Source organism: Misgurnus anguillicaudatus, chromosome 11 (assembly GCF_027580225.2).
Source record: "Misgurnus anguillicaudatus chromosome 11, ASM2758022v2, whole genome shotgun sequence".
Taxonomy (NCBI): Eukaryota; Metazoa; Chordata; class Actinopteri; order Cypriniformes; family Cobitidae; genus Misgurnus; species Misgurnus anguillicaudatus.
Genome location: NC_073347.2, coordinates 23,736,998 through 23,764,481, shown reverse-complemented (window position 1 = coordinate 23,764,481; position 27,484 = coordinate 23,736,998). Strand labels below are relative to the sequence as shown.

General features: G+C 38.5%; 3 protein-coding genes across 4 annotated transcripts in view; 1 reads left to right on the top strand and 2 right to left on the bottom strand.

Moving 5' to 3' along the window:
* Positions 1–252: 252 nt before the first annotated feature.
* Positions 253–4,746, bottom strand: drgx (dorsal root ganglia homeobox). Its single transcript, XM_055171113.2, has 7 exons — positions 4,432–4,746; positions 4,171–4,288; positions 3,508–3,608; positions 3,121–3,222; positions 1,453–1,622; positions 1,236–1,348; positions 253–782 (listed from the first exon to the last, which is right to left on the bottom strand). Exons 2-7 carry the CDS (start codon positions 4,226–4,228, stop codon positions 448–450), a joined length of 879 nt encoding a protein of 292 aa, XP_055027088.1. The 5' UTR covers positions 4,229–4,288; positions 4,432–4,746; the 3' UTR covers positions 253–447.
* tmem72 (transmembrane protein 72) overlaps positions 654–27,484 on the top strand; it is a 122,484-nt gene continuing 95,653 nt past the window's right edge. Inside the window, exon 1 of the mRNA XM_073873361.1 lies at positions 654–792. The gene's annotated coding sequence lies outside the window, so the exon portion shown is untranslated. The remainder of the gene's footprint in view (positions 793–27,484) is intronic.
* On the bottom strand, positions 7,709–23,639 carry ercc6 (excision repair cross-complementation group 6). 2 transcript variants are annotated; one of them, XM_073873356.1, is made up of 20 exons: positions 23,477–23,639; positions 22,679–23,075; positions 22,449–22,569; positions 22,262–22,370; positions 20,463–21,162; positions 18,023–18,154; positions 17,509–17,667; positions 16,454–16,589; positions 15,497–15,667; positions 14,719–14,895; positions 12,051–12,167; positions 11,859–11,954; positions 10,949–11,167; positions 10,323–10,433; positions 10,125–10,244; positions 9,946–10,040; positions 9,367–9,512; positions 8,568–9,213; positions 8,416–8,494; positions 7,709–8,321 (listed from the first exon to the last, which is right to left on the bottom strand). In XM_073873356.1, exons 2-20 carry the CDS (start codon positions 23,047–23,049, stop codon positions 7,887–7,889), a joined length of 4,140 nt encoding a protein of 1,379 aa, XP_073729457.1. In that variant the 5' UTR covers positions 23,050–23,075; positions 23,477–23,639; the 3' UTR covers positions 7,709–7,886. The 2 variants fall into 2 exon arrangements, with proteins under 2 accessions (XP_073729457.1, XP_055027087.2); XM_055171112.2 differs by having other exon boundaries at positions 22,679–23,059.

Below are 27,484 nucleotides of genomic sequence, written 5' to 3'. Positions count from 1 at the left end.
TCAGCATATCATATATCTCGACACAATGCAATGTCTACCATCACCTGACTTCACAGTACACCAGGCAGTATAAGTCAAACATTAAAGTGGATTGTGAAAAATAAAATAATTTCACATTGGCAACCAGGGAAATTTTCCTTTAACACATGATGTGTTTAGAGTCATTCCACCATAAAAGCTAAATTACAATTCCACCTGCCCAAATAAGTTAACAGAGTAAGTTAACCCGTCGCCAGGAATAATAAGCAAAAGTTAAGAATGAAAGATAAATTACAATTTAATTAATAGTTTAACACACACATATACACGCAAAATACACATAAATGGAATGCACTCAACACCGTCCTGTCCGCGGCATGTCAGTGCGCTCAAAAAGGAGGCAGCAGGCATTCAATGATAAATCCTTCATCCAAACAATGTCCTCCAGGTGGAAAAAATTAAACTCCCTTATTTCTTTTCCAGACCCTCCTTTGGGCAGTGCAGGTGCTTGTCAGGAGTTCTTCTTTGGGATGTGATCTTAGAGCTACCAGAGTTAGGACTGTGATCGCTTCCTCCAGCAGCGACAGTGCTTTGGCCCAGCCCGACCCCTGGCCCTGCTGCTCCAGGCCCGGCTGTAGACCCTATCCCCAGCAGATTGGCTGACTGCAGTACTGCCTCAGAGTGTTCCCTGGCCTTCATCCGCAGGGTTGCCACACTGGCCGTCCGGTTACTCTGGCACCCATACGGCGGCAGGAAGGAGAGGCTCATTGGGTCCGGCACACAGCAAGAGCACAGTGGGCTTCCTAAAGAGAGGTAAAGAGGAACAGTGTGTAAGAACGGGGTGCATAACATGCTTCACACAAGGATATTGCATGTCTCCACAGGATTCATGTTTAATTTCACGTCGCGTATGTTATTGTGATCACTGAAATCAACAAGAACGTAATTTTATGTAAGCTCAGAGCAGGCATTTAAAGTACTAACCAAGCAGTTTAACTAAATACCATAGGAAAGGTTTGTTATCTGTATCCCAGAAAAGTAATGCTAAATAGTTGCGTGATGAACTAATACAAAATAATATACAATTATTAACTTCAGAAAGTGTGTGTAAATCATGTTATCAATCCCACACATAAATATTTAATACAAGACAACAGCACACAATTATGTGCTAGGTTGTGCACTAAAAAAGCAATACAATTGATAACAGCATATATATAATAAATATATTATGTATCAGTTAAAGAGGATCTTACCTTTTAAAGTTGCCACCTGTGACAAGGCTTGTGCATAAGTAGCTGTGTTCAACAGAGTCCCTGGTAAGCAAGATGGGAAAAAAGGTCCACCCGATCCGACCACTCTGTTTATACTAGGTGTGACAGAAGAAATGGCCATTAAATAATTAATAAAAAAACAAATGTATGTAAAAATCATATGTTTAGATGATCGACATGTAATAGATGGTCTACACACTTTTGCTGTATTTCCATTGGTTCTTTTTTATTTCTGCCGTGGTCAACAGGAGACTGGTTGAGGTTTCGTGCAGGAGGGTTGCCTTCATTGATTTGTTCTTTGCCTCCCTCCTGGTCTGAAGTTCCTCTTTCGGTTTTTCTCCACTTTGCCCTTCGATTTTGAAACCACACCTGAACAGAAAGTGAAGAAAAGAATGTGCGTTGAAAATTAGGATGATACAATTTTCTCTGTTTGGTTCTGAAACTCACAAAATAGCATTGGTAAATATAATTAGAATCAGTTGTATAAATATTATAGCCTAGTTATTATTTGCTTTAAAAGAAAATCAAGTTTGTGATATAATCCTACAAGCTGGTGACTTGTTTCGAACTTCGTGAGCACAAATTTTCTAAGCATATGCAGGGAAGTTCTTGTATCTTAATTGAATGAAGGTCATTGCCTATAACAACATTTAATTGAGCAATTTTTCATTATCATTTTTTAATGACTTCCTACTGACAGTCTCCCTGCTTCTGAGAGAGAACCGTGATGAAGTCGTTTATTTCTCTATTTAGTGATTGTTTGACAACATCAGATTCGATTAAGTCTGTGCTTTCTAAAGCATTAATCATATTTGAATGGGAAAGGTTGCATAATGCAGCCATATCTCCTCCGCCTGGCCAGCATTGTGCAAAGGTACAATGATGTGAACAAACAAAACGCCACACACATATAGCCAGCCGACATAATATGAGACAACAGTTTACTGGCAAGACAACAATATTCACAATGTAATTGTGGCAACATTATCTCACCCTTGCACCTTCCAGCTAGAAGTCATGATCCCCCAGCACTGAATGCTCTATAATTGCACCATTAATCTCAATTTGCAGTTTGTTCTTAATGCAGCGCAAGCCAATTGACACTTTAAAAACGGGGGCGCCTGCACTATACTACCACAAAAAGAAAATTTATTTCCTAATAATAATGTAAGTTTAATATCCCTACATGCTGCGACCGATTCATGTTCAGATTTAATAATAGGAATCGGGTAATCCGATTAGAGAGAAATAATTTGTTTACAATCCCTAATTTACAGCAGCGAATTCCATTATCGCGTTGCAGTCATTGGTTTTAAGCGATAGTAAGATGACCCTAGGGAACACAAGGGAAACTATTATATTTCTTACAATTAGATCTGAGCTCTGAAGAAAACCCAAAAGCAAATCTGGAATGCAGGAAATTGCATATACGGACACATTGAATGCAATTACAATGTGGCCAAGTTGATATTACCACCGATGTTTTGCAAGGCCACAGAATATGAAATTGGAGGTTTCAGGTGCGCGGGCGCTTTAACGAAAGAAAATCCTTCACGGTTAAGCACGTCTGTATTTTTTAAAAAAGCACTGCATCCTCAACCCCATTTGCTTTAAAGCACGGAAATGGGAGTGCATCTTAGCAATTTTTATACCTTAGAGACGAGGACAAATGAGTGTAGAACATTAGCACTAGTTAATTATGAATGACCGATTAATCAACCTAATCTAATATTCCACATTATGTTGATGTTATTAAAGCGCATCGCGGAAATGACAGAGTGCCTTCATTTACTTGCTTTGGCCAAACGCTTTATGTTATGCTATTAATTATATGTTTGTACCGGGACAGTTGTGGAAAGTGTCTCACCTGGACACGGGCCTCTGTTAGGTTTATTTTCATAGCCAGCTCTTCTCTTGTAAACACGTCTGGATAGTGAGTCTGTGCGAAAACTGCCTCCAAAGCTTCCAGCTGAAAGCAAATTGTTGTCGTTTATTCTTTACAATACATGAAAAAATACAGTTTGAATATAAATGCTAACTGCATGCATATCAGAAGTGTCTTATTACGTATTTATTTTCACAGTTGTCATGTATTAATTATTCCGTTTTGCTTTATCATTTAAATAGTTAAAAATTCATTTGAAAATTTAAAACAATTCCTTGTTATATGTATAAGATTATAAAACAACATTATAATGTAAAGAAATTTCAGTAGTGGTATATTTAGCTTCTTTTAATTGTAAGCATATGCTACCTGTTGTAAAGTGAAGGTTGTCCTGTTTCTGCGTTGTTTTCTGCGCAGGAAACCGTCATCAAAGTCTCCAGAGGCGTGATTCCCAAACCCATTTGTGTTTACTGTTTAAAATAAAAACATCACATCTTTCTTTTATAACTATTTCTTTTTCTTACAGAATCATCTTATAAAGATGTTAAAAAATATTATCCCCCCTGTTCCCTCACAGTTTATTGTGCTGGACTAATTCACAGGGAACAGTTGTTTGTAATCTGGTAAAGACCTGAATTACCACTTTACACAATGGGAAACCGTGACCACTAAAATGCCGACTGAAAGGCATGACATCTAACATCTGTTCACAGGCAGACTGCAACAAAAAAAGTCTCAGCTGGAAAGCTATCATGGGTTTCGATCAAGTTGCCATGTGGCAAAACATAAAACACCCCAAAACAAACATAAACAAATAATTATAACTGCTGCTTCGATTAAAAAAAAACAACTTGGCTTGTATAAAATAAAGGCATGGGCTAAATATAATAGCCTATACATAATATAACGATAAAACTGATAGTTTTAATGTTATATTTTAAATGATCACAAAATTACGCGGCAGTCAAAGTCAATGCAAGTAGCCTAAAACATTAAAAAAACTTAAACGTTACTGAAGAAATTAGTACTTACGTGAGTTGGTCCTGCAACACTCTCCTTCTAACTGTGGTGGACAGTGAAAGTAAAACATATTTGTTTCCTGATGCCTTTTCTTTTCGTACCCAGTTGAGCAATTATTAAATATTTCACTCTGCAAAGAATAAACAGTATGTTTTTCAACTATTACTTCCATAATGTCCTAAAACGAAAACTTTGACTATTACCAACATTTTTGCATCGCCTCCGCAAGTTATATGTAAAGATTTAAAGGAAAACATGCGTCTGCATTCATACCTATAGATGTTGTGTTGTTCAATCGCGCTCATGCGGTGATGAAGTGCTTTGGAGAGATGCCGGTGTCTCGTGCTCAACCTCGGCTGAGCAATCACAACGTCAATCACTAAGTGCTCCGCTTTCACCTCCCCTGCTCCAACTCATCCTCTGCTCTGCACACGAGGAGGGAGTGACCAGCTGTCTTTGTGAGTGTTTACAGCACGACAACACTCGCCTTTATAATCTCACACGTAATTGCAATTAATCAGATTTTCTTTCCTCACTTGCAAGTCATTTGGATAGGCTCGCCGCGGCCAACCGGATTGCGCACGTGGTGGTAAACGTCAAAATCCTCCAAGGCATCGGCGAATTACTCCGAAAGTGTAACTTTACCTTTATGCATGCATATTCCCAAATCGCAAACACACGGGCACACGCACCATGCACTTTTTTTATACAGTTGCTTTTTATATTAAAAATCTAGATGACTGTTTTTGAATTTAAAATTGGCTGTCAGACCAGTAATTGCTCATTATATGGGTTAGGGGTCCACTTTATACGAGAATCCACTGGCTGTGCGCTCGCAGGTCCAAATTTTGATTTTGTTCACAGCAAGGGGTCCGAGGATTTATTTCCCACTCTCGCGTAAATTATATGCAGCGGGACCCTTTCAATTACTTTTAAAACGCATGTGGGACGCCGCGCGCAGACACCGTCGCTCCTCTGCTGCTGGAAATGAGGCTCCGAGTACCAGCTGAAATTTTGAAGTGGAGGACGGTATTGGATGAAATCACATAAACTGCAAAAAAGCAAGTGTAATGGTGCATAATTGGTTCTCTAATAGCATTACACAAGGATAATAGCCTGTTATGGCCCCCTGCACTATTAAGTGCTTCCCTGGCGTAGAACGTTTATGATATTAAGAGGGGAATATAATGATATTTTAGTTATTAAATGCGTGTAATTAATTTATGCACCGCTGAAAATAAAGTTGGTATTATGATCTCGTCAAAATGCATCGGGAAATGAGACAAGCTCTGTGCAACTTACTGACATTTGTGTTATTATTGCGAATAGAGACATATTGAGATACTGCATGCGCTGTATGGGAGACAATGTGATACAGCAGTAAATATGGCACTGGATCTACGAGTGTCATAAAGCGCTCTGTTTTGGCCAAATCTTTACACTGCAAATTCAAGGGAATAATTTCTGTTTTTAATATTTAACTAACAAAACAATTGAGTGTGCGCGAGGCCTCGTAAAAGAAATAAGTTTGCAAACGAAAAACCTCTTTGGCACCATGAAGTCGAAATGTGTGTAGTTGGAAAAACTTTCAGTACCATGGTCAGTGATAGAAAAAAGAAATGCGGACAAATACTATTATACAGACTGAAGTTTTCTCGTATAATTAAAGAATAAATGGTTTTAATGAGGTAGCCAACACGAACGATCCAATGGACTAATTCATAATTACACAGACTACTTTTCCACTTGGTTTATTTGTACGAAGTCCTTAAAACTAAAGATCTTACAGTGAGTCCCTTAGAGGATTTATTTGCCTAGTTTAAAGAAAAAAAGAGATACAGTCACACATACAAATCACTAGCATCACTTGTAATTGTGAAACTGCTTCAAACTTGAAATTGTTTGCAAGATATAATATAATGTATATAGATATAATGAGCAGTCATTTCTGACACATACAAAACTGAAATAGCAGCAGTAATGTCCCAGAGAGGCCAGACATTGTGATTAATGTGCAACAACAGAATATCATAGATGTATTTAAAATTCAATAAGGCCCTTTGACGTGCTGCAGGTTCTGGCCTGATTTAATGATGCATTACATTTCCTAGATCATATTAGGAAAATTAACTAAAGAGATCCAGACAAAACATCACAGTTGATGCAAAACTTTATTGGGTAACTTTTAATTAAAGTTCATGGATTGTAAACTCGGTCATTGCCAACGTATTGCATATACATTGGTTCACTTATCTGTGTTTTTTAACAGACAGTTGGTGGGAGGTAGATGATCATCAAATAATTTACAAGTTTCAAAAACACTGACCACCGACTAAAAAGTCAAGAGGATAAATTGGCACCAAAGAAGTTTATAAAAAGAACCCCCTATATAAATACATTTTCCATTCTTTTTACAGATTTATCGGTAGCATTAAAGGATTAGTCAATTTTCTTAAAAAAATCCAGATAATTTACTCCCCACCATGTCATCCAAAATGTAGATGTCTTTCTTTGTTCAGTCGAGAAGAAATTATGTTTCCTGAGGAAAACATTGCAGGATTTTTCTCATTTTAATGGACTTTAATAGAGCCCAACACCCAACACCCAACTCAACACCCAACAGTTTTTTTCAACGGAGTTTCAAAGGACCACAAACGATCCCAAACGAGGCACAAGGGTCCTATCTAGCGAAACGATTGTCATTTTTGACAAGAAAAATAAAAAATATGCACTTTTAAACCACAACCCCTCCTCCAGGTCCGGTCCCGCGATGCGCCAGCGCGACCCCACGTTATACGTCATCACATGAAGAGGTCACAGAAGACGAATGCAAAACTCTGCCCCAGTGTTTACAAGTGTGGAGAAAGAGGACCGTTCTGCATTGTTGTATGTGGAATGATACAAATTAATGTATTTGTGTCAGTTTATTGTTTAAAATGGTCCGCAAATGTGCGTTTCATATATGTAACACGTGACCTCTCTATGTCACCACGCATTTACGTGAGGTCACACTGGCGCATCACAGGACCGGACCTAGATGAGAAGTTGCGGTCCAAAAGCGCACACTTTTTATATAGTTTCGCTAGATAAGACCCTTGTGCCTCGTTTGGGATCGTTTGTGGTCCTTTGAAACTCCGTTGAAAAAAACTGTTAAGTGTTGAGTTAAGTACCAAGTATTGGGCTCCACCAAAGTCCATTAAAATGAGAAAAATCCTCCAATGTCCTCCCCAAAAAACAAATTCTTCCCGACTGAACAAAGACATCAACACTTTGGATGACATGGTGGTGAGCAAACCATCTGCACCTTTTTTTATTAAGAAAATGGACTTATCCTTTAAGAACAAATAATTGTTTTTTTTTTTCAATTAAGCAATAAGAACAAACAGTACTATAGTTTGGCAAACATTCCCTGAATAAAACCATTTTTCAAATACAGAAGACATTTAATTTCAAGTCATTTCCAGGAATAAACAAATAATTAAAAAAACCAACAGTAACAAAATACAAACAAATATATAACAACAAAACACTTTTGACTACATACACGAGGAGTGTTTTACAATTTATTTGCCATTCTGAAAAGTTCCAAGAAGTTACTGACAACATATTCAACACATCTAGTAATCTAAAAATAACTGATGCATCGAATCACCCGCAGTTCCCTAGTGTGACGTATACATTTTCTATTCTGTACCTCAGCTAATATGTTTTAATATGCTCTGCTCAGTTTACCTGTAGTCAGCTTTAAGCTTCCACATCCCTTCCTGTCCAGGAAGTCTATGAAACTCACAGATATTTCTTAGAAGTTCTCTAAAAACTGCTGTTTGCGAAGAGTTGAGTCTTGGGGTGAAGTACTCCAGAATCTCCTTGGTGCTTGCTTGACCATCCACCTGAGCTTGGAAGGCCACAAAGTTCCTCAGGTCGACCAGAAGCTCATCATGTTCTGTAGGAGCAGCAGGTACAGGAACGGGCCGAGTGCTTCTCTCTTCCTCTTCTTGTTCCTCATCCTCTTGTCTCTGGGGTTGACTGATGTGATTCCTGGCCCTCATCATAGCGAGGAGAGAGGACGATGAGAGAGAACCAGGTTCCTGTGCCCCTTCACCGCTGAAGTGAACACCAGATCCTGGCTTTTTTATTCCTGACTTCTTTACAATATTTGCATCCTGGATTAAAACAATAAATAGTGTTAGAGAGAACACAAGTCTTTAATATTCTATAGGGGGTTCAGAGAATATTGTATGCATACAGTATTTATACCTTGCATTTCTCTGATGTTTCTGCCATCGTCCTAGGTGCTTGAGAAAGTAGCGGGTTTTTCTTCTGCCCAAACCTTCTCCTAAGAAAAAAATGGGTATTGGATTTAAAATTAAAATGTATTTTTTATTTTACATTGAATGAGATGGACATACTTAAGTGGAGGTGGGGTGGCTGGTGTTGACCCTCTTGAGAAAGGCGCCCTGAGATTCTGCCTCGAGGATTTTAGAGCTCTCAGTGCATCCTTGGCAACCCTGTTAGCCTCGGCTTCCACAAGTACAAAATCTGGGTTTGATGACTCCATGATGGAGTCATGCTTCATGACACTGTGGATTCCTGATTTCTTAAAGAGTTTGGCTAAAACGTAATCATCGCTTTTTTTCTCATCCTTATTGTCCTCTTTTTCTTCATCGTCCTCTTTCTTGTATCTCCTTTTCTTCACCAGGTGAGAAATACGACATCCTTCAAATCTGGCATCCGCTGAGTGCTTGCGCTTTTTATGCTTGTGTTGATCGGAGAACTTTTTTTCTTTTGTTTCACAATGCTTTTTCTTCTCCCTGTGCTTCTGAGGGCTGTCTGCCAAACAAACATCATTTGTTGGAAGATAACCATTGGAATGAGATTCAAGTTTATTGTTCAAATGATCATTGACAGAGGTAGCATGTTTGTTGTTTGACAGAGATGCGGTATTTTGGTCTTCGACGCTAAATGCAGATGAATGAGATTGAGATGGTCCCGATGTCCCCTGAGAAGGATGGGAAGACTTGTGTTTTTTTGGAATCTGCACATCTGAGCCTGTACCTTTACACAGAAAAAGACAAAACGATTCATATTCGTTTCTTTACGAACAAAGCATGAGAATGCATCCTCTTCTGGCATGCGTAATAAATTATGCGCTTTTTGCAAAATGTATTTAGATTCATGTAAGTATGTCAATGAATATCAATGAATTACCTGCAAATATTGCACTGGTTTCTGTTCCCTGTGTGCCGTCAGGATTACTCAGTGTGAAAAGTTCATAAATGTCGTTAGATTTGAAAAACCGTCTCTGTTTAGGATCTTTCAGCACTCGGTTGGTGAGAAACTGTTTGAAGATTTGTCTGTGGATGAGGACCAAAAACTCTGTATTAGTTTTTTCCAATCTCCATTATGATATACCCCAGTCCCACATTTCCAATATGATTTCCTTTATAGCCTCAACACTGACATGGCACAATCTTACCCTGCTGGACAGTTTATCAGCTTAACAAATGCACGTCGTGTCTTGGGTTAGTTTGTAAATAGAAAATTAATATGTGAACAATCCAGTGTTTGGAAATTCCCATTGCCTCCCTACAAATAACAAAGTAGTCTAGAATAGCCTTCAGCGACCGATTAGCAAATTTGTGTTGATATCTAATTAAAAAAAAAAATGATGCATTTCAATTACTGTCTATTGAGCTCCTGCAGACAGAAGTAGGACATTATGGATTGTAATAGTCCTTCTCAGCATTACCAGCTTCATCTAAACGCCCAATCCTAGGAAAGGATTACCTGTGGTAAATCTTTTCTTCAATAGTTCCAGCTGTCAACAGCCTGTATACGGTCACCTGCTGTTTTTGACCGATCCTCCAGGCGCGTTCGCGTGCCTGCAGCGAGAGGTCAACAGTTCAGATCAATACTGATCAGTACTGCATACGGTACAGACCGAGTTTTTACAGTAAATGGCCAACCTGAGTGTCTGTGCTAGGGTTCCAGTCTGGGTCGTAGATTACAACCCTATTCGCACCGGTCAGGTTGACTCCCAAACCTCCAACTCTTGTCGTCAAGAGAAAGACAAAGATGTCCTTGTTCTGAATGAAGTAAACATGTGTTAGTGAAGTGTAAGGGTGGAAAAGCAAAGCGAAAACTCTGTCAATTTTCTGTTTTACCTGGTTGTACTGAGCGATGAGAGGCTGCCTAGATCCAATGGTGGTGGTACCATCCATTTTGAGATAGGAGTAGCCATTCTCTTTCAGAAACACCTCCAAGATCTCCAGCATCTGTGTGTGTGGGAGAAATGGTTCGAGACAGAGCATTGAGAACAGGATTAGTGCTAATAGGATTAGGTAAGATTAATATTACATGTACAGAAGTACCAACTGTGTGGGTTTTAGGTTCTCTCTGAAGCCAAATCTCATTTCTATTGAACAAAGACAGCTGGGTCCTGACAGACACCCTACAATGCAATAAGATCTTGTAATGAATTCTATTAGAGGGCGAAATGACATAATAACTTTATTGGTCCTTTAGTGGCTGCTGCTGGAGATGGGGAGAGTGCATCTTATCTATCAATACTCTGGGTTTATTCACACTTCTTTACTTAAGGCATGCCTGCAGAGGCTTGATGGATCTACTTATATGAATTTGGCCAAAATCAACAAATCAGATCTATGTTATTGTGCAGAGTCTAACCAAATTTCAGATTATTCAAAAGATGAGAAGCTGTGGGACATTAAGTGCTGTAAAGATCCCTTTTGTCTTTTTTTCCGTATCCATTGCTCTCTTTCATACTGACCTGTCTGGATTGGGTGAAAAGCAGAACTCTGTGTCCCTGTTTGAACCACAGGCGCAGAAGAGACTCCACCACAATCATCTTTCCCGATCGCTTCCAGTAACCGAAGTGCTCTTCTTCGGTAAGCTGATCGTCGGGGATGCCCCGGAGCAAGCGCGGCCCGCCGGTGAACAGGTCTGGGTGGTTGCACATCTTCCTCAGAGCTATGAGGCCCGAGAAGACCTAGAACAACAGGGTGGGGAATTGAGATTAATACACCGGATGGACACGTTAATATATTTAATGGCAGGAGAAAAAGTTTCCCATGTATGAGATACGGCCAACACAAATCTTAATATTAATAAACTCGGTTAATTTAATGATGGTAATTGACCAGAGCAAAGTAAAGTCTTTCCTTCAAGTAAATGCAGCAGTCTTTGCATTATATATGTGGCTTAATGGAGTTTGTGACCACATAAGAGGGGTTTGTAAACTGCTCTGCAACCCACAGCTTTTGCCTCCGCAAAACACATTTGGAGCATCGTGATGAATAGTCACGAGGAGCCTTTTCCTCGCTGTGACGACGATACGGCGCATACGCAAAGTCAATAGATCACAGAGCACTCATTTATTGAGCACAACAAGCATGTCCGCAGGTGCACGAGGTTGACGTGACATTTGTCAATAAGACATTAAACTAGATTCTGCATCTTTGTAATAATGTGATTTAGCAGTAAATTACATTCATTAGCGTTCATAACCTGGCGGGAATGGAGCGTTCGAACATCACACTTCACCAATGACAGAGGATGTCTGTCTCCGCAAGCTTTAAAATGTGTATATAAACATTCAGAGAGGATGTCATCGCTCTCAAGTAAACTGAATAATAAATAAAGCTCTTCACGTCGTGGAGAACAGAGGATCATCCATTTACCTGCATATCTCCATTCAAAATCTGATAAACCTCCTTGGAGTCCAGGAAGGTCTGGTAAACCTGTCGCTGATCTTCTGTCAGCCTGCAGAACAGGACCTGTGTGGACAAAATATGTTTCGCTTCATGCACAGACTTTTCTTGTTCAACTTAAACAAATGAATAACTCATATGTGAGATGTGTTGTATCTGCACCTGTTCACTTTTGTCAGGTAGGGAGAGGTTTGCTTTCACATCAGCCTTCATTCTCCTCAGCAGGTAAGGGTTAATTGTGTCACGAAGAACACAAGCGCATTTATAGGCTGTCTGGACCTAAAGATTATACATTGAATAAATACATAAATACGCATGTTGTGTAATTCGACAAACCAGCTTCAATCCAGTACAGGCTAATTAACAAGCCCCGACTTCACCGCACTTTATGAAAGCCAAACAATTTGTGTGTCCTGAGACATGTCAACAGCCGCTTGCTCTCTTTCTCTCCTCCTATCAGCAGATTGACACATTAAAGATTCATAAGAGTGCTGCTGGACTCCAGAGGGGGCCTGCACTCTTTTATCAATAATGTTCTCCTGATCCTGCGTTAGGCCAAATGCCATTTAGCTGTAATTTAAAGGGGTTTGCAGATCAAAAGAAAGCCTGCAGTAGAACCACAACACTGCAGGGCATACAATGAGCCCGGATTAGGGCGCATATGAGAAGACAAAGAGAGGGAGGGGTTAGCAGAGGTTGAGAAAGATCAAATGAAGTTCTGGAGACTTTGTTTAGTAGGGGAGAGCATGGCACAACCTTACGCTTTTTGGTTTTGGCTCAATCATTCAAAAAATATTAGAGTTTGTTTAATTATATTTTTTTACACAAGCAACACACACATCTCTGCTACAAATGAACATTTGAAGTTTGTTTCTAGCACTTACCATTCTTGGACAATTACACCAAACATGACAGAAGTGCAAACGTTACAACTTACCCCATAAGTGGGGTTAATTGTAACAGGCAGGGGGTTAGTTGTAACACTTCTTTAGCTTTAGCCATTCATTTCATTATGATTTCAATCTTTGACGTGACCTTATTTAATCAATATTAAAGATATGAACAAAAATAAATTTGACACACGATTTTTGATAAGACAGGCACATTTATTTTGTTGTCAGCCAGCAATCATTAGTGTGTAGCCTATTTAAAACAACGGCAAGAATTATGCCAACGTTAGCGGTTTTCATATTGTTATTGCGGAGGGGTTAGTTGTAACACCCCGCTGGTCAAAATATTTTCAAGCCCACCAAAGAAGTTGCTAAGAGCTGCAGACATATTTCAAAACAATGCTATGTTTTAGTCAACAAGACACTGATTAATATGACATAGCATTGGGTTTGGTATCTTACACCCAACTTAGAAACCGAAAAAAAATGTACTTACATGCCACCAAAACACTCGTTCATCAATAACTCTCTGGAAAAACATTATACATTTCCAATAATTCGCGGGAGATCGTCTTTTGGCAGCATGAAAAAATACAGGAAAACCAAAACTATCAACCTTGTGCAACAATGTAAACAGTCCGTGTTACAACTAACCCCGCGTTAGTTTTTGCCCAGCGCACCCCTACTGGTTCCTAATGAAAATAACTGCATTGTAATACAGGAACTGACCAAAACAGGTTTATGCTAAACCTAAAAGGGCACCTATTATGCCCATTTTTACAAGATGTAATATACATCTCAGGTGATGTGCCTGCAAAGTTTCAGCTCGAAGTACAGATTATTAATAATAGCATGTCCAAAATGCCCTTATTTGGACGGAAGCAAAAGCACTTTGTTTTTGTGTGTGTACCTTTAAATGCAAATGAGCTACTGAGTGCTATCAGTTTAAATAGATCTGATTCCTGTGAATACAGACCATAGTATCTCCCTACAATTTGCTGAGCGGGGAAACTAAGGTAATGCAGGACTGTCAGTCAGTCAGTGGCCAAGGGCAGGGCTTTATCAGTGTGACATCACATTGATAAGAGAATCAAAACGGCATGTCTAATGAGACTGCTTCGGTTCAGCAAGGATTAAAAAAAGAAGGATTTGTTGGATTTTTTTCCATTGTGGGATGGTTTATGTCCAAACACCTTGTAGTGGTGGATTTTGCATATTAGGTGCCCTTTAAACTTTTTTTTTCAAATATTGGCCAGTATGGGTACGTGTGTCTATGAGCTTTTTTATTTTAGATTAATTTGTGTGTATATCCTGTGACTGGTCACTATATTATTTACAATTTGCACAATTTTATTATAAATCTTTAAATATACCAATATTTTATATAGCCCCCTAATATGAGGTTATAAAGTGTACATTTTTTTAAATAGTTTTAGATGTGTTTGATTATACAATTAAATGTGAACTCTTTACATGATTAAAAAATGTAATTGTTACTCAATTGAATATCAACTGAACAAAATATATAAAAAGATGAAGCTGGTCTATAGGATTGTGCAGACGGTTGATATGAGAGCTTTACTGAGAGAGAGTCATGGGGTTTAGATATCTTCAACCATTTAATAACATTAATAATTAGTAAAGGTTTTTATTATTGGCAAAGGAAACATCAATACCCTTTTAAAGCAGTTCGAAAATGAAATCCATAAAGTAAGTGTGCTACTAAAAAGGTTTCCTGATAATGGCACATCTAGAATCCCCACACCATATAGTTGTCACATCACGGTTTAAAGGTTTTAATATAATTTTGAATTAATACAGACATTTCCACGTCTACCTAAAGTATTATGCAGGTTCCTCGGTACGTTTACGGTTATATTTGGTGGAAATGATAGGTTTGCATCAATAATAGGGAAACATTAAGTTGATGTGTGGTTTACCTGCACTGGAGATGCATTAGAGTATCCGCCCATAGTAATGGGCACAGAGAACTGCTCCATGAAGACAGGCAGAGTCCCCAGTTTTCCTGGGAAAACAAAGTCAAAGAGCGACCACAGCTCTTTCAGGTTGTTCTGCATGGGTGAGCCCGAAAGGATGAATCGGTGGGGTGTCCGGAACTGAGAAACAGAATAAAGTTAGAACTGAAATAGTCATCAAAAGTGTTTTTATGAACAGCATATATTTGTGTATCCACAGGTAGAGCTTATCTGATAAAGACCTTTATTATAGATTTTTAAAAGCTCCATTAGCTTCGGTTTATTCAATACCAAATCAAAGTGTTGTGAAATTTCCGATGGATTTTTTTAATAGAGTGATCGATAGCACTGAAGCTCATATAAATTGATGCAGACTGAACGGATAATTTCTGTAAGGTATCAGATTTACTGCTAGACTCCATTTGTATGCTCAGTGCGACTCGTAAATCTCCAAGTAGTCTTTGGTACTACAAATTTAAATTTTTACATCGAAAGCGGAAAAAAGTATACTTTAAAAAAAAGTATGCACTGTGTGTTCCCTGGAATTGAACTCACAACTTTTGTGCTGCTAAAGCCATGCTCCACAAAGTGCGCTACAGGAATGTTATACATTTAGCAGATGCTTTTATCCAAAGCAACATATATTTGATCAATATATGTTTAACCTTGGAATCAATCCCGTGACATTAGCAATAACAGCTTGATTTGAAAATGAAATCTTCTAAATGAAAGCAAGAATCACCTGCTTGCACGCCACAGTGACCCCAGCATTGGGGTTCCTAATCTTGTGTCCCTCATCCAGGATGACGTAATGCCAGTCATACTTCTGAATATAATCTTGCATAATGCGTATGTACGAGTAGGAAGTGATGAGGATGCCGTGACCGGCCACTATCTCTGGGATGAGCTTCTCCTGTAAGACGGGAACATGAGTATCAGCTGCAGTGGTAAAAGCCAACGCATCACGCTTACACAACAACGTCTTTTTTGGCTGTTAATTAAATTGGGGAAACTGTGATAGGTTGCCGGTATCGGGCCCCTGGCGATAGCGTCTTCATCAGAACGACTAGTCTATACGTCTGCTTTGACGTTTCACATGAACGGTCTCAAGTGTGTTCCAATTATAGATGTGCAAAGCGACTAACCTCTGTTCCCAGCCTATCGCCCTCCTCCCCACAACCCCCCCGCGCACTTTTTTCTTTGTAGCCAATTAATCAGGTACATCTGCTCTACAAGAATGTTAGTGTTAGCGTGGCGGTATCATTAGGTGCCAACGCTGCATAAATGTTCCTCTGTCTCTCTACAAGCTCTTGAGACCAACTCTCCACCTAGAGGGCAAAGCACGGACTGCCAGACAACAGGCCCCATTAATCACTGTGTCAGGCAGGATGGGGGGGCAGTGAAGACCACTCACAGTAAATACCTCACAGCCGCTCCTGCTACCTTAGCTTTAATTAATTTAACATTTCCTTGGAGCCAATTCGACTCTACGGTAGGATATCTGCTGACAAGGGAAAATCTTGCTCCGGTATAAACGTTACAGACCGGTGCGACACAGTTCATCTTAATCTTGTTTATGTTGCTTCTTTGTATAGAAAAATTTAAGCCCAAAATGGCCAGATATTTCAGTGAGATTAAATATAGAAAGAAATAAAACAGATTGCCATCTAAAGATCGCGGCCATGTCTACGTCACTTACCTTTTTGCTGGTAAAGGAACCGGTGTCATGGAGAACAGCTACACGGAACGGAGGCCACCACGTGTGAAACTCCTTCACCCACTGATGCATAACAGTGGCGGGACACACAATTACTGTGGGACCCAATCCAGCATACCTACAAAAGAAAATACACACTGAAGTTACTCTTCATTCTCTTTAAGGCTGTGAGACGATGATTTAATTAAAAGCACCAATCCCAAAAATGGGATTCTTTTCCCACAGTACACCCGTCTTCCATTGGTTGCCCAAACAGGTAGTCCAATATTTATACATTAGAGAAAAACTACAAGCATCAAATTTATGAATTGATAAACACCATGAGCTGATGGGGCAGTTCTGCTTTTCCTCCCAGTGCATTTGTTCAATAAAGGTGATGAACTGCCGAAATGCACTAAATGGCTTTGGGAGCATTACGGCTTGATTTGATATTCCGGATTGTGAAAGCCATTGATAGCGAGCCATAATTGAGTTTGCAAACAATCAATTTGCGGATGGACGACGCCAGACAGCTTATTGACCAGCAAGGAGGGGCCCAGCCCATCCGAAAAGCAAAAAGGCACTACCTTAAATGTGTTTAATTACATGTTTCATGTTTAATTTCCCACCCCTTCCTCCACCAAACAGTCTCTCTCTCTTTCATGTCACGTCCTTGTTTCCTCTTTTGATGTCGCCACTAAGAGAATTAGAGGAATATCATAATTGAAACGTCTTTAATAATTCACACCAAACCTCTCTCCACCAGCAATCCAGCTGCTGAAATATTAATCGCAAGCGAGACTTTGAGTCTGGGAGGGGGGAAGTCAGACGATGTTTGCGTGAGTGTGTGTTTATGAGCATTCGAACACATGTACGACGTATTCGACTGGGTAGATGATGATGATGATGATGCATGAGCACGTTTAATAAAGACGAGCCTTAATAAAAACGAAAAACTAAAGGAATTAAGGAGACAATGAGAAGGAAGAAAAACATAACAAAAATGAAAGGGTATAAATACAGTATATGAAAGTGTTTGATTAAGAAGATTCCCTTGCCTGTAATTGGATCCACGTGTTTTTAGTTTGCTATAGCTTAGGCCTGCCAGGAAGGCAATTATCTGGATCGTCTTGCCCAGGCCCATCTCGTCTCCCAGAATGCCTCCTGCTTGCTGGCAGTGCAGTTCCCACATCCACCTGACACCTGTCTGCTGATACCTGGACAACAAAAGCAAACATGTCGCACAAAACGCAGCCCCAGCACAAACACAAACACTGTGGCTGATGAATTAATCATATGGCCATTATCTCTATTGATTCTGGATAAATGGGCCGTAAGTGTTGGCCAATTGATGTGCTGTAAAACGCATCCACAAAACAATAGCAAAGCCCTCTCTTCTGAGCCCAAAGCACTTCACCCCCCATAACGGCACACTGGCTTTTGGCTTTTGGCACAAGTTCAAATGCATTCAAGGTATCTATTTCTGCAAGGATTTAAGACTTTGCACTGCCGTGATTGTTTAAGGAAACAGATCCTTATAAGAATATAATGTTGTAATTGTGTGAGTCATACTTGAAGAGTTTCTTCCAGAGGAAGCCAGGCATTTTAAATCCTTCATCAAACTCGACCTCGCTCTCCTCTGACTCCTCCTCGCCAGCTTCTCTTTTTGCCTCTTTATCCCGAAGTCTTTGCCTTTTCCACTTCCTGCGGAAAAACAGAAGCACTGCGTTACAGTTTTATACTTTAAATACTCCTTCAAACAATGTCCACACTTTATTACACACACAGTATAAACACATATATTATGCAAAAACGTACTTTTATTTTGTACGCAATTAATATAATCGCAATTAATCTTTTTATAAGAACAAAATCAAAACAGGCTAAATACAAAATAAATAAAATTTCCATATTTTATAAAAACACCCTCTATGTGCATCTGACATCTTTTCTTGTAAATGAGCATTTTTTTATCTTATGTTTAGTTTCTGTAATTTACTTTAATGGCAATGAAAAGGTTATTTGTTTATTAGGTTAATGCCTTATTATCACAAATATTAATTTAGTTATTTTATTGCTATTTAACAAATTTGTCTTTTTCTGCAAAACCCTCTAAGTGCATACAAGCTTTTTTGGCAAAAAAAGTACTTCTTTGTTCAAGACAGAGTAAACAGTTGCAAAATCACTAAAGAAGCAACTAAAATCAATGCAAATGATGAAAGTCAGTATTTAAAACCCAGGTTTGAATGTCAGGGTTCCCTGAAATATTGCCAAAGACGACGTTACAGGGACGCAGGAAGTATAGCAAGGGAGACGCAGCGCCTTGTTCCCTTCTCAGGGAACAAAAGTTACATACGTAACCCGAGACGGTTTCATTTGTCAAACACAACTATGCAAAAAAGCATTTTGATATGAATCAACATTCGCATACAGAAGATATAAGCATTTAAAGTGAACCGTTTAGCACGTGTGCTTAAAAAGTCTAGAATTTATATCATATTATCCTACACTACACGGGGAATAATATGGATTTTTTTATCCAGAAAACTTCTTGCATAAAATAGATTCAAGCACTTTCAATGACCTGTATCTATGCATTGTATATTTTCATGTATATTTTCCCCCCAGATTCACAAACTTTCAAGAACTTCAATGACCAATGGGAATCCTGGAATGTGATCCACGGTCGTTCCGCGCACCGGCGTTTATCCAATTTTGCTAAAAAAAAAGATGTGCTGAATGGCCTAAGGGCGAGATGAAGTAAGGGTATTTAATGTACATATAAAACGTGCTGAGAGCATTCTGCCAATATCATCATCTCATTTTTGACAGAAGTGGCGTTTGGCGGATTTTGCATCTGAGACCCTCATAAATGAAAACATGCATTTTATTTTAGCCCAAAGAGACAATAAAGTGGCAGAAGGCGGCATCAAGCACATCAGAAATAGATAAAGGGCAACTAAAGGCACAATGTGACATGCTGTTCAGGTTCACCCTGAACGTGTGTCACAAAGAAAGGCAGACCCATAGAAATGTTTCCCATGTTGCTGATTTCATGTGATGTCTATACAATTTGATTAACAAAGAAAGTCTACTAAAACTGAAACAAGTCTACAGCTGCCATTAAAAATCGGATTCTGTTAAAGACGTCTCCTGTGGGAAAGTTTACAGTAGCCTATAAGGGGTAATGTACAGACAGGTACCGATAGTCCCTTGTCTTGGTTTTTAATTTCCTCACCAAAGAAATACAGACAGACAAAAAGAGAAAGAAAAGTGAGTGTGAGAGACCTCTCCCTTCTTTACTTCCCTGCCCCTCACTATTCCAGGGCAGATTTAATTGACCCACTTCTGGCTTCAGGGAAAGCTGCAGCATTTAGTGGCAGTGTCGTCAGAAAAGCAAATTAAGATTGATACAGACAATTAGGAGTTTGAGTTCCCCAAGAAAGGTACAGAGAGAAGAGTGTAGGGAAAAAAATCCATCTTCATTTGGGGCTGGTCCTGTCACTCTGCAATGAAACCGTTCCCTTTATCTGGGGCTTCCGAGACGGCACTTGTAATTAAGTCAAGACTAAGCATTGGTTCAGTTAATTACGTTTTTTCCTTTCCTCCACCACTCGCACTGCCCTCCACCAGTAGCATCCAGAAATCGTGGCTTCATTCACATTTAAACCAACCACAGTGAAGAAGACCACGCCAACTCAATTTGCTTACTATTAATACGAATGCATAAATCTTGTTAGGTTTGCATCAATCTATTTTCATGTTAACACTGGAATAAATACATGCATACCATAATGAGAAAATATGAATAGCCATAGAATTTGCTTAGTCAAGGGACAGCTGCCAATCTCATCAGTGGATTAGGCTATCTGTTCCAGCATACATGCTAAGCAAAGTATGGTCGCTTGAGTCATTAACTAAACTCATCAATCTATGAATGGTCTTTGACTGTAATGATTAGGAAATGAATTTCTTAATCAAAGCTTGAATGACAGATTCGAGCAATGCTTACCTAATCCTTTGCCTGTAACACTCGATATCACCATCATCTTTACATTTCTTTACTTTTCCACTTTTCTGAGAATCCTCATCCTCTGAGCTGCTGGGAATATATTCATCATCCTCTTCCTCCTTGGACTTTCTTGTTTTAGCCTCCTTCTTCTTCTTCTTGTAAGGTTTAAGTTCATATTCTTCATCCTCATCTACCCAGAACTCATCATCTCTCTCTGGTTCCTCAGGATCCATCAGTTCATCACTAGGAACATATTCTGAGCCCTCGCTGTCTGATGCCCGTTCCCCAAAACCTTTCCTCCTGCCATGGTTTAGATCTTTCTCCACCTTAGGCCTGGCCTTGGGGTGAGCCCTCAGAGCGGTCCTCTGGAGTTTTCGCATACGCTTCTGGAGTTTCTTATCTTTGCTGGATAAGGAGCCGTTTTTCTGCTCTTTGCCATCCTTGATATCTGTTATTAGCTTCTTGGTGGTCTTTTTCTTTAAGGGGGGTTTCTTCCTGCTCTCTGCTAAAATGGCCTGATCTGTGAGGTACTTATCAAAACCGGAATCCTCGCTGAGCATAACTTTCCGAGGTTCTTTCTTCTCCGGCTTCTGAGGGATCCGTGAACCGAAGGGGGTCATGTGACCCGTGCGGATGAGCTCTTCCCATTCGGTCTCTTGAGATGGCATGAGCATGCTCCCCAGCGTAGAAGGACCTGGTTCTTTTAGACATACATAATTACACAATTAAAATCAAGTGTTAAAGCTAGTTATACAAAAACAAATGTTTATATGCATTCCTGTCCATTTGGTTAGCACACAGGTGATTCTCGCGAAATTAGACTTATGAGGTGTCATGAAACATTTTGATAAAAAAAGTAAATGCAAAGTAAGAGTATCAAAATAAGAAGCATACAGGTACGAATATCCCTTCATGTACTATTTTGCACATGATTTGAAATGACATCATACAAACCAATTTTGTAGTTTTTTCCACATTTAAGGGGAAAATTTTCATTACCGCAACGTGTCAGTGACTGGATTTGGGTTCTTTGACATGGAAATATTTATAATTAAAAAATCTAAAAAATAAAAGCTTCAGTGCATGTTATACTATAAACATTTACAGTAAAAAAAAACATGTGGTGTTTGGTGATCATTGGTAAATGTAGAGACAATAATAAGGAATATAAATGTGTCCAAGAAAAATTTTCTCATCCTCCGCAACAATTTTCAATCATTGTTTAAGCCCTCAAAGAACTAACATTAATTTTTCAAAAAAAAAAAAAAATTTGGAAAGGGACATAATTGACTGTGACACTCAAGATGGCTACCAGGTAAGCAGTTCTTATTTTTTCTCTCCAGATAAAAATTGAAATTTTGTTTGTCATAGTACCTAGACAACTTTTTAGTTCTCATTACCGAAACATGAGTTTGTAAATGCATATATTAAATGTCATATCATGTTGTGGTAATGATAATTTTATATAATGATTACCTAAAAAAATGTAAATAATTTTATAGGAAATATGTTTTAAATCCTCTGAAAATAATGGTTTTAGTAAGTTCAGACCTTAATCTTATATGTGCAAAAACATTTTGGCTTCAAGGGCTTTTTAAATTCTGATGCTGGACACGGATTTCGTGAGAATCACCCATACACTGCTCTATTCATTTTTTTTTGTCCTACTTACAATCTGTAATGCACCCCTGGGGCAAGCAAAATGATTGGGGACATGATGCTTTAGTACATTTCATTAATAAGAGTAGGGTTCAAAGACCATGGCAAAGCTTCAGGATGGGACTGTGCTTCTAGCTTACCTTCGTCATCCTCAATCAATAATTTTTCCTCAAGCTTCTGAATATCCTCTCCATCAAGAAAGGCCTGCAGTCTCTTCTGCTTGGCTCTGATCTTTTTTAACTGCTTCTCCTGTAAAAGACAATAATTTAAACTCTCTAGTCTTAACAGCTCAAAAACAATACATTTTTTGTTAGAGCATCTGCTGACCTTATTTTCTTTTTGCCGTTTAACAGACTCTAATTTGCGACTGATGTCCTTGCTAGAAGCTGCATAAGGAGATAACTGCTCCAAAACTTTGTTGATGTGTTTCAAAGCACTTGTACATGACCTAGAATGCATAACAAACCAAAATTAAATATACTGTTAAAAAAACTGTGACTTTATTAACTTTACATAATACATATGTTTAATGGGTAGGATAAACTAAATAAGTTCACCTGACATCATCCAGCACAGACTCGTATTCTTTCTGAGCATCTGCTTTGGCCGCTTCCTGGTTGGCCTCCTGTATGGCCCTGTCCACCTGCTGTAACACACCTTGCTCCAGAACATCTTGGTCATAGACGTCCACTCCCAAACCCTGAAGCTCAGCAGCTTGAGAGCTTTCAGCCACTGACAGGATCTCCTGACGGTTGATATGGAGCAGGGCCTTTGATTTTCTGGAGTTCTGTGGTCCGACACCTTCCGGATGTGTAGCCGCTGGCTCTTCCCTGCTGCTTCCTGGGATGGAAAAGCCATTGTCTTCTTGGACACTGACAGTGCTGGACAAGGGTGGAAGGGTCTGGTCCTCGTTACCTTCTTCTGGCATTGGCAAGCAACTGTAATAGGGATGATCTCAAAAGTATAAGTGACATGAAAACGTCATGTTGAATCAGAACAGCTTGTATGAAGAAACGTATTTAATAAATCTAAATTAATGACTAAATATCCTCATTGACTGGTCAAACCGGTACTGAGAATAACAATGACAGGTAAACATCATACAGTTACACAATGTAGCATATTACGGCCACGTCAATCTTCACATAACAACAAAAGTTCTGTATTGATACACATCGAATAAAACAATATTTGATGATCTACTTTGTAAATTTACAAAGTTAATAATAGTTAAATCAAAAGTGTTTTATTTATGTTATAGGCACTTTGCTAACTGCTAACGTTTTTGCTAGCTTATTATTGTTTACCCTCAGCCTAACAAAGCGTGTGAAAAAGCTCAACAATAAAGAACAAACCTTCAGCACGACCCGACTCTTTTAAATGGTTTATTCGTTAACGTAATATCCATTAAAGTCTCTGTTTCAGATGTTTTGTTGTTTACTACTTTAAAGCATGTGAACCTGTTATACAATCACAGCATTATTTAGTGTGAAGCAAGAACGTTAAAGCACAGTTAAATGTCACCGGTTTGGGAAACATGTCAAAATAAAAGTCCGACCAGTCGTAATTTGGTAGTGTCAAAGAGCGGAGCCATACAAGATCATATAGCGCCATCTTGTGTCCAAACTAATGTTTTAAGAATTATCTTTACTTTAAACATAATAGGATTTCACAGCCCTTTGCATTTTTTTGTACAGAATGGTTTTGAAGGATTTATCAGATCTAAATGTGTTTTTAGATAAAAAAAATAGAAACATAGGTATGTTAATATTTTGATTTTGATGCCAAATAAACACTAGGGGATGGTTTCCCGGACAGGGATTATCTAAAGTCAGGAGGAGGCCTTAGTTTAATTAGGAAATATAACTAGTTTTATCAAACATGCCTTAATAAAAACATTACTTATGTGCATTTTGAGGCAAAACAAAGGACACTGATGTATTTTAATATATGTCAGTGCAAGTTGTTTTCAGTTTGGACAGCTCTTACATTTAGTCTAATCGCTGTCCGCGAAACCGCCCCTAGATGGCATACGCGAACTGCTTTATGTTGTGTAAATTAACGAGAAGGGTTTAGAACTTCCGGTCCGTCCGAGTTGGCCTTCAAGTAATATCTGTACTGTACTCTCAGATTTCAAGAGAAAAAAGCAAGTGTGAAACCGCCCAAAATCTGAGCAGGTATGCAGACAATTAGTAAAATAATATAAGCTTTATATCTTGTTGTTCAATATCTCATTGTTTACTCTTTTTCCCCCTAATTAAGTACCTGATGAATTAAACCTACCCGAGGTAAGAATGACAGTCAGTGATTATGACATTTTCATGTTGATTACCAAAAAAATAAGTATCACAACTGATACTTTTCCTGATACTATGTAAACAAAATCCAGTTGTTTAAGATTTTGCCAGATTTTGTATGAATTCCTTCCAATTGCCTCAAGGAAATCCTTTTATTTGTAGTATTAAGTCAATTAGCGATTACGAAGGTACTAAATAATACTAAAAACTTAATTTGATTATTCTCTGTTTTACCTTTTCAATATATGCCATCATTTACATTCATACAATTAAGTTGTTACTGGTATCTTTTCAAAGTAGTGAACTTTTAAGTCTGAACAGTTGCATTACTGGAAAACCTTATTGAATTTATTTTGGAATTCCTGAGGTCAGGAATTGATTTTAAGCATTTCAAGCGATAGTTTTCTTCATGATGTTTATATGTCTCTGATATCTGATCAATAACATGTTGAAGCAGTAAAAAGACCCACATAGAGAATTACATTTAAATGAGTTTGTACGGGACTGTAGAAATTAGACTTGTAACTTATGTTTTTATGCAAGTTTATCCACGTTATGACTATAGGCTTCACTATATGTCTATAGGCTTCAGTAATTAATTAAATTAAATGCTTTACTTTAAGCAAACCAGGTGCCGAAAAATGCATTGTATTACTATTTTACATAGTAATTTAATAGATCATTCAGCGTGAATCCTGGGGCATGCCAAGCTAGCCTGGCTCCGCCCTCCTACGTGCTTCCGCTTAATTTTCATTTCGCTTCAGTACAACGTCTGGGACTGCTGTGTAGAGTTTCGTTTTCTCCTGCAAAAATCTGCAGGTCCAATCAGCGAACAGAGGGGGGTGGCTAAGAATGATGACGTTGAGGTCGTGTGCCAGACTGATTGACATACGTCACAACCAAACGTTAGCGACTGGTTAGATTCAGAGTGACTCTGGGCAGATCCAATAGTTTTAAACTTGAACAGAGGACACTCCTTAACGGAAGTAACGCTTTGCAATGGAGCGTGGCCAGACTCTCTGTACAAATGAAATGAATGTATGAGAGTCTGGTTGGACCAGGCTAATGCCAAGCCTCTAGACTAGAGGATGCTATAAATTAAAGGAAAACACCACAGTTTTTCAATTTTTACTATGTTCTTACCTCAACTTAGATGAATAAATACATACCTATCTTTTTTCAATGCTTGCACATTTAATCTTTGTACAGTGCTTCTTGAACGTGTTAGCATTTAGCCTAGCCCCATTCATTTCTATGGCTCCAAACAAAAGTTTTATTTTGTGCCACTACACTTACTTGTGTAACTACTCATGTAACAGTCTTTAAATAGGGAAAACATGGAAGTGTTTGGTGGCTTCTAAATTCATCCCTGTTTGGATCCTAAGGAATGAATGGGGCTAGGCTAAATGCTAACACATTCATGAGGCGCTGTACAAAGATTAAGTGCACGCAATGAGAAAAGATAGGTATGTATTAATTTGTCTAAGTTGAGGTAAGAACATAGTAAAAAATGAAAAACGGTGGTGTTTTCCTTTAAACATGCCCCTTTTTTCCTTACTTTGTAATTTTAAGGCCTAGGTTTGATAATTGTGCAATATTAGAGATAATGTGTGATAAATTGGGCAAGTGAGATGGCTCAATTAACCTCAATTGAACTTTTTAGTGAATTTTTCAGGAGTCACCCACTACAACCTTAAAACAGACACATCAGCTACACTCTAAAAACAAACGGTGCTATATAGCACCAACAGTGGTTCTTTGGTCGTAATCATAGAAGAATCATTTTTAGTGCCATATAGCACCGGTGAAGCACCTGTATAGCACCGTTGTAGAACCATATAGGGGCCATATAGCACCAAATATGGTTCTACATAGCACTATATGGTTCTACACAGGTACACTGGTGCCAAATGGCACTAAAAATGGTTCTTCTATGATTACGACCAAAAAACCACTTTTGGTGCTATATTGCACCGTTTGTTTTTAGAGTATATGCTAAAAAAAACTGGTATATTTTACAGAATTACTTCCTAATCATCTTATATGATTATTTTGCTTATTTCTGACTTAGTTTTCCATACTATAAACATGACTTGCCATACTATAAACTGTGGTAAAGCTCAGAGTCTGTGTAGAGTATTTGTTTACACTAATTTAATTAAAACCGCATTCATGTTTCTTGCAAAGGCATCTTAACCAAACATTCAATTTGTGAACAATTTTTTTAAATGTCATGTAGGCCTATAACTTAAATGACACAACATTTATCCAATGCTATAGGGAGGTAATGCTTAATACATGAGTTCAAGCTGCAGATTACATTTCTGGCACCGTAGACATTTTAGCACACAGTTTGAATGCAAAAACAATTATACTTTTTATTCATTAACATTTTATTCATAGCAAATTTAATTACGTACTTAGGTAATGCAGACTGCCCTAAAGTCTCCTGTCATCCCGAACTAATATGAAATTGTGGAAAAGGCACTTGCTTACTTTTTCTTCTCTCTGTTCATTCATTTTAATGTGGAAGGACAATTAAAATATTTTCACAGCGTGTAGAGTACATGAAAAGGAGAAAGCTCAGAGCGGTGAAATAGAAAGTGATGTTTAAACAGCTCCCAGTACAAGGCAGAACATGTTGTTCAGAGGGAAACTTGGCAGGTGGAGAGAACTTACTTAAATAAACCATGGCCATAAATGAATTGCTTTAGCCAATGATATGCTTTTAAGGTTGAAACCAAAGACTGCCTGACTGTTAAGAGGAATGTCTGTCTATCTATCTATCTATCTATCTATCTATCTATCTATCTATCTATCTATCTATCTATCTATCTATCTATCTATCTATCTATCTATCTATCTATCTATCTATCTATCTATCTATCTATCTATAAAATGTTTTATTTTTTGCGTGTGGCACAGCAACATGGCATGCTAGGCTTCTCTTTTTTCCTACCCCCTGCCATCACAAATGTTTTGCCAAAATTCCCACAACAGTAGGAGACTAATAAGTGATTTCTTTGAAGCAAATGAAGTGAACCATAAGCTTTTTTTTACCTATTT

Bases quoted from the DNA above. Each gene is read 5' to 3' on its own strand.
- ercc6 (XM_073873356.1), bottom strand. From the start codon at position 23,049: ATGCCAGAAGAAGGTAACGAGGACCAGACCCTTCCACCCTTGTCCAGC. The intron at 12,168-14,718 runs GTAAACCACACA...TATAATCTTTAG, and splicing joins CTAATGCATCTCCAGTGCAG to GTCCAGACAGCCTATAAATG. The intron at 10,041-10,124 runs GTTGGCCATTTA...CTCTCGCTGCAG, and splicing joins ACCCTAGCACAGACACTCAG to GCACGCGAACGCGCCTGGAG.
- drgx (XM_055171113.2), bottom strand. From the start codon at position 4,228: ATGTTTTACTTTCACTGTCCACCACAGTTAGAAGGAGAGTGTTGCAGG. The intron at 3,609-4,170 runs GTAAGTACTAAT...TATTTTAAACAG, and splicing joins GTGTTGCAGGACCAACTCAC to TAAACACAAATGGGTTTGGG. The intron at 1,623-3,120 runs GTGAGACACTTT...CTTTCTGTTCAG, and splicing joins TAACAGAGGCCCGTGTCCAG to GTGTGGTTTCAAAATCGAAG.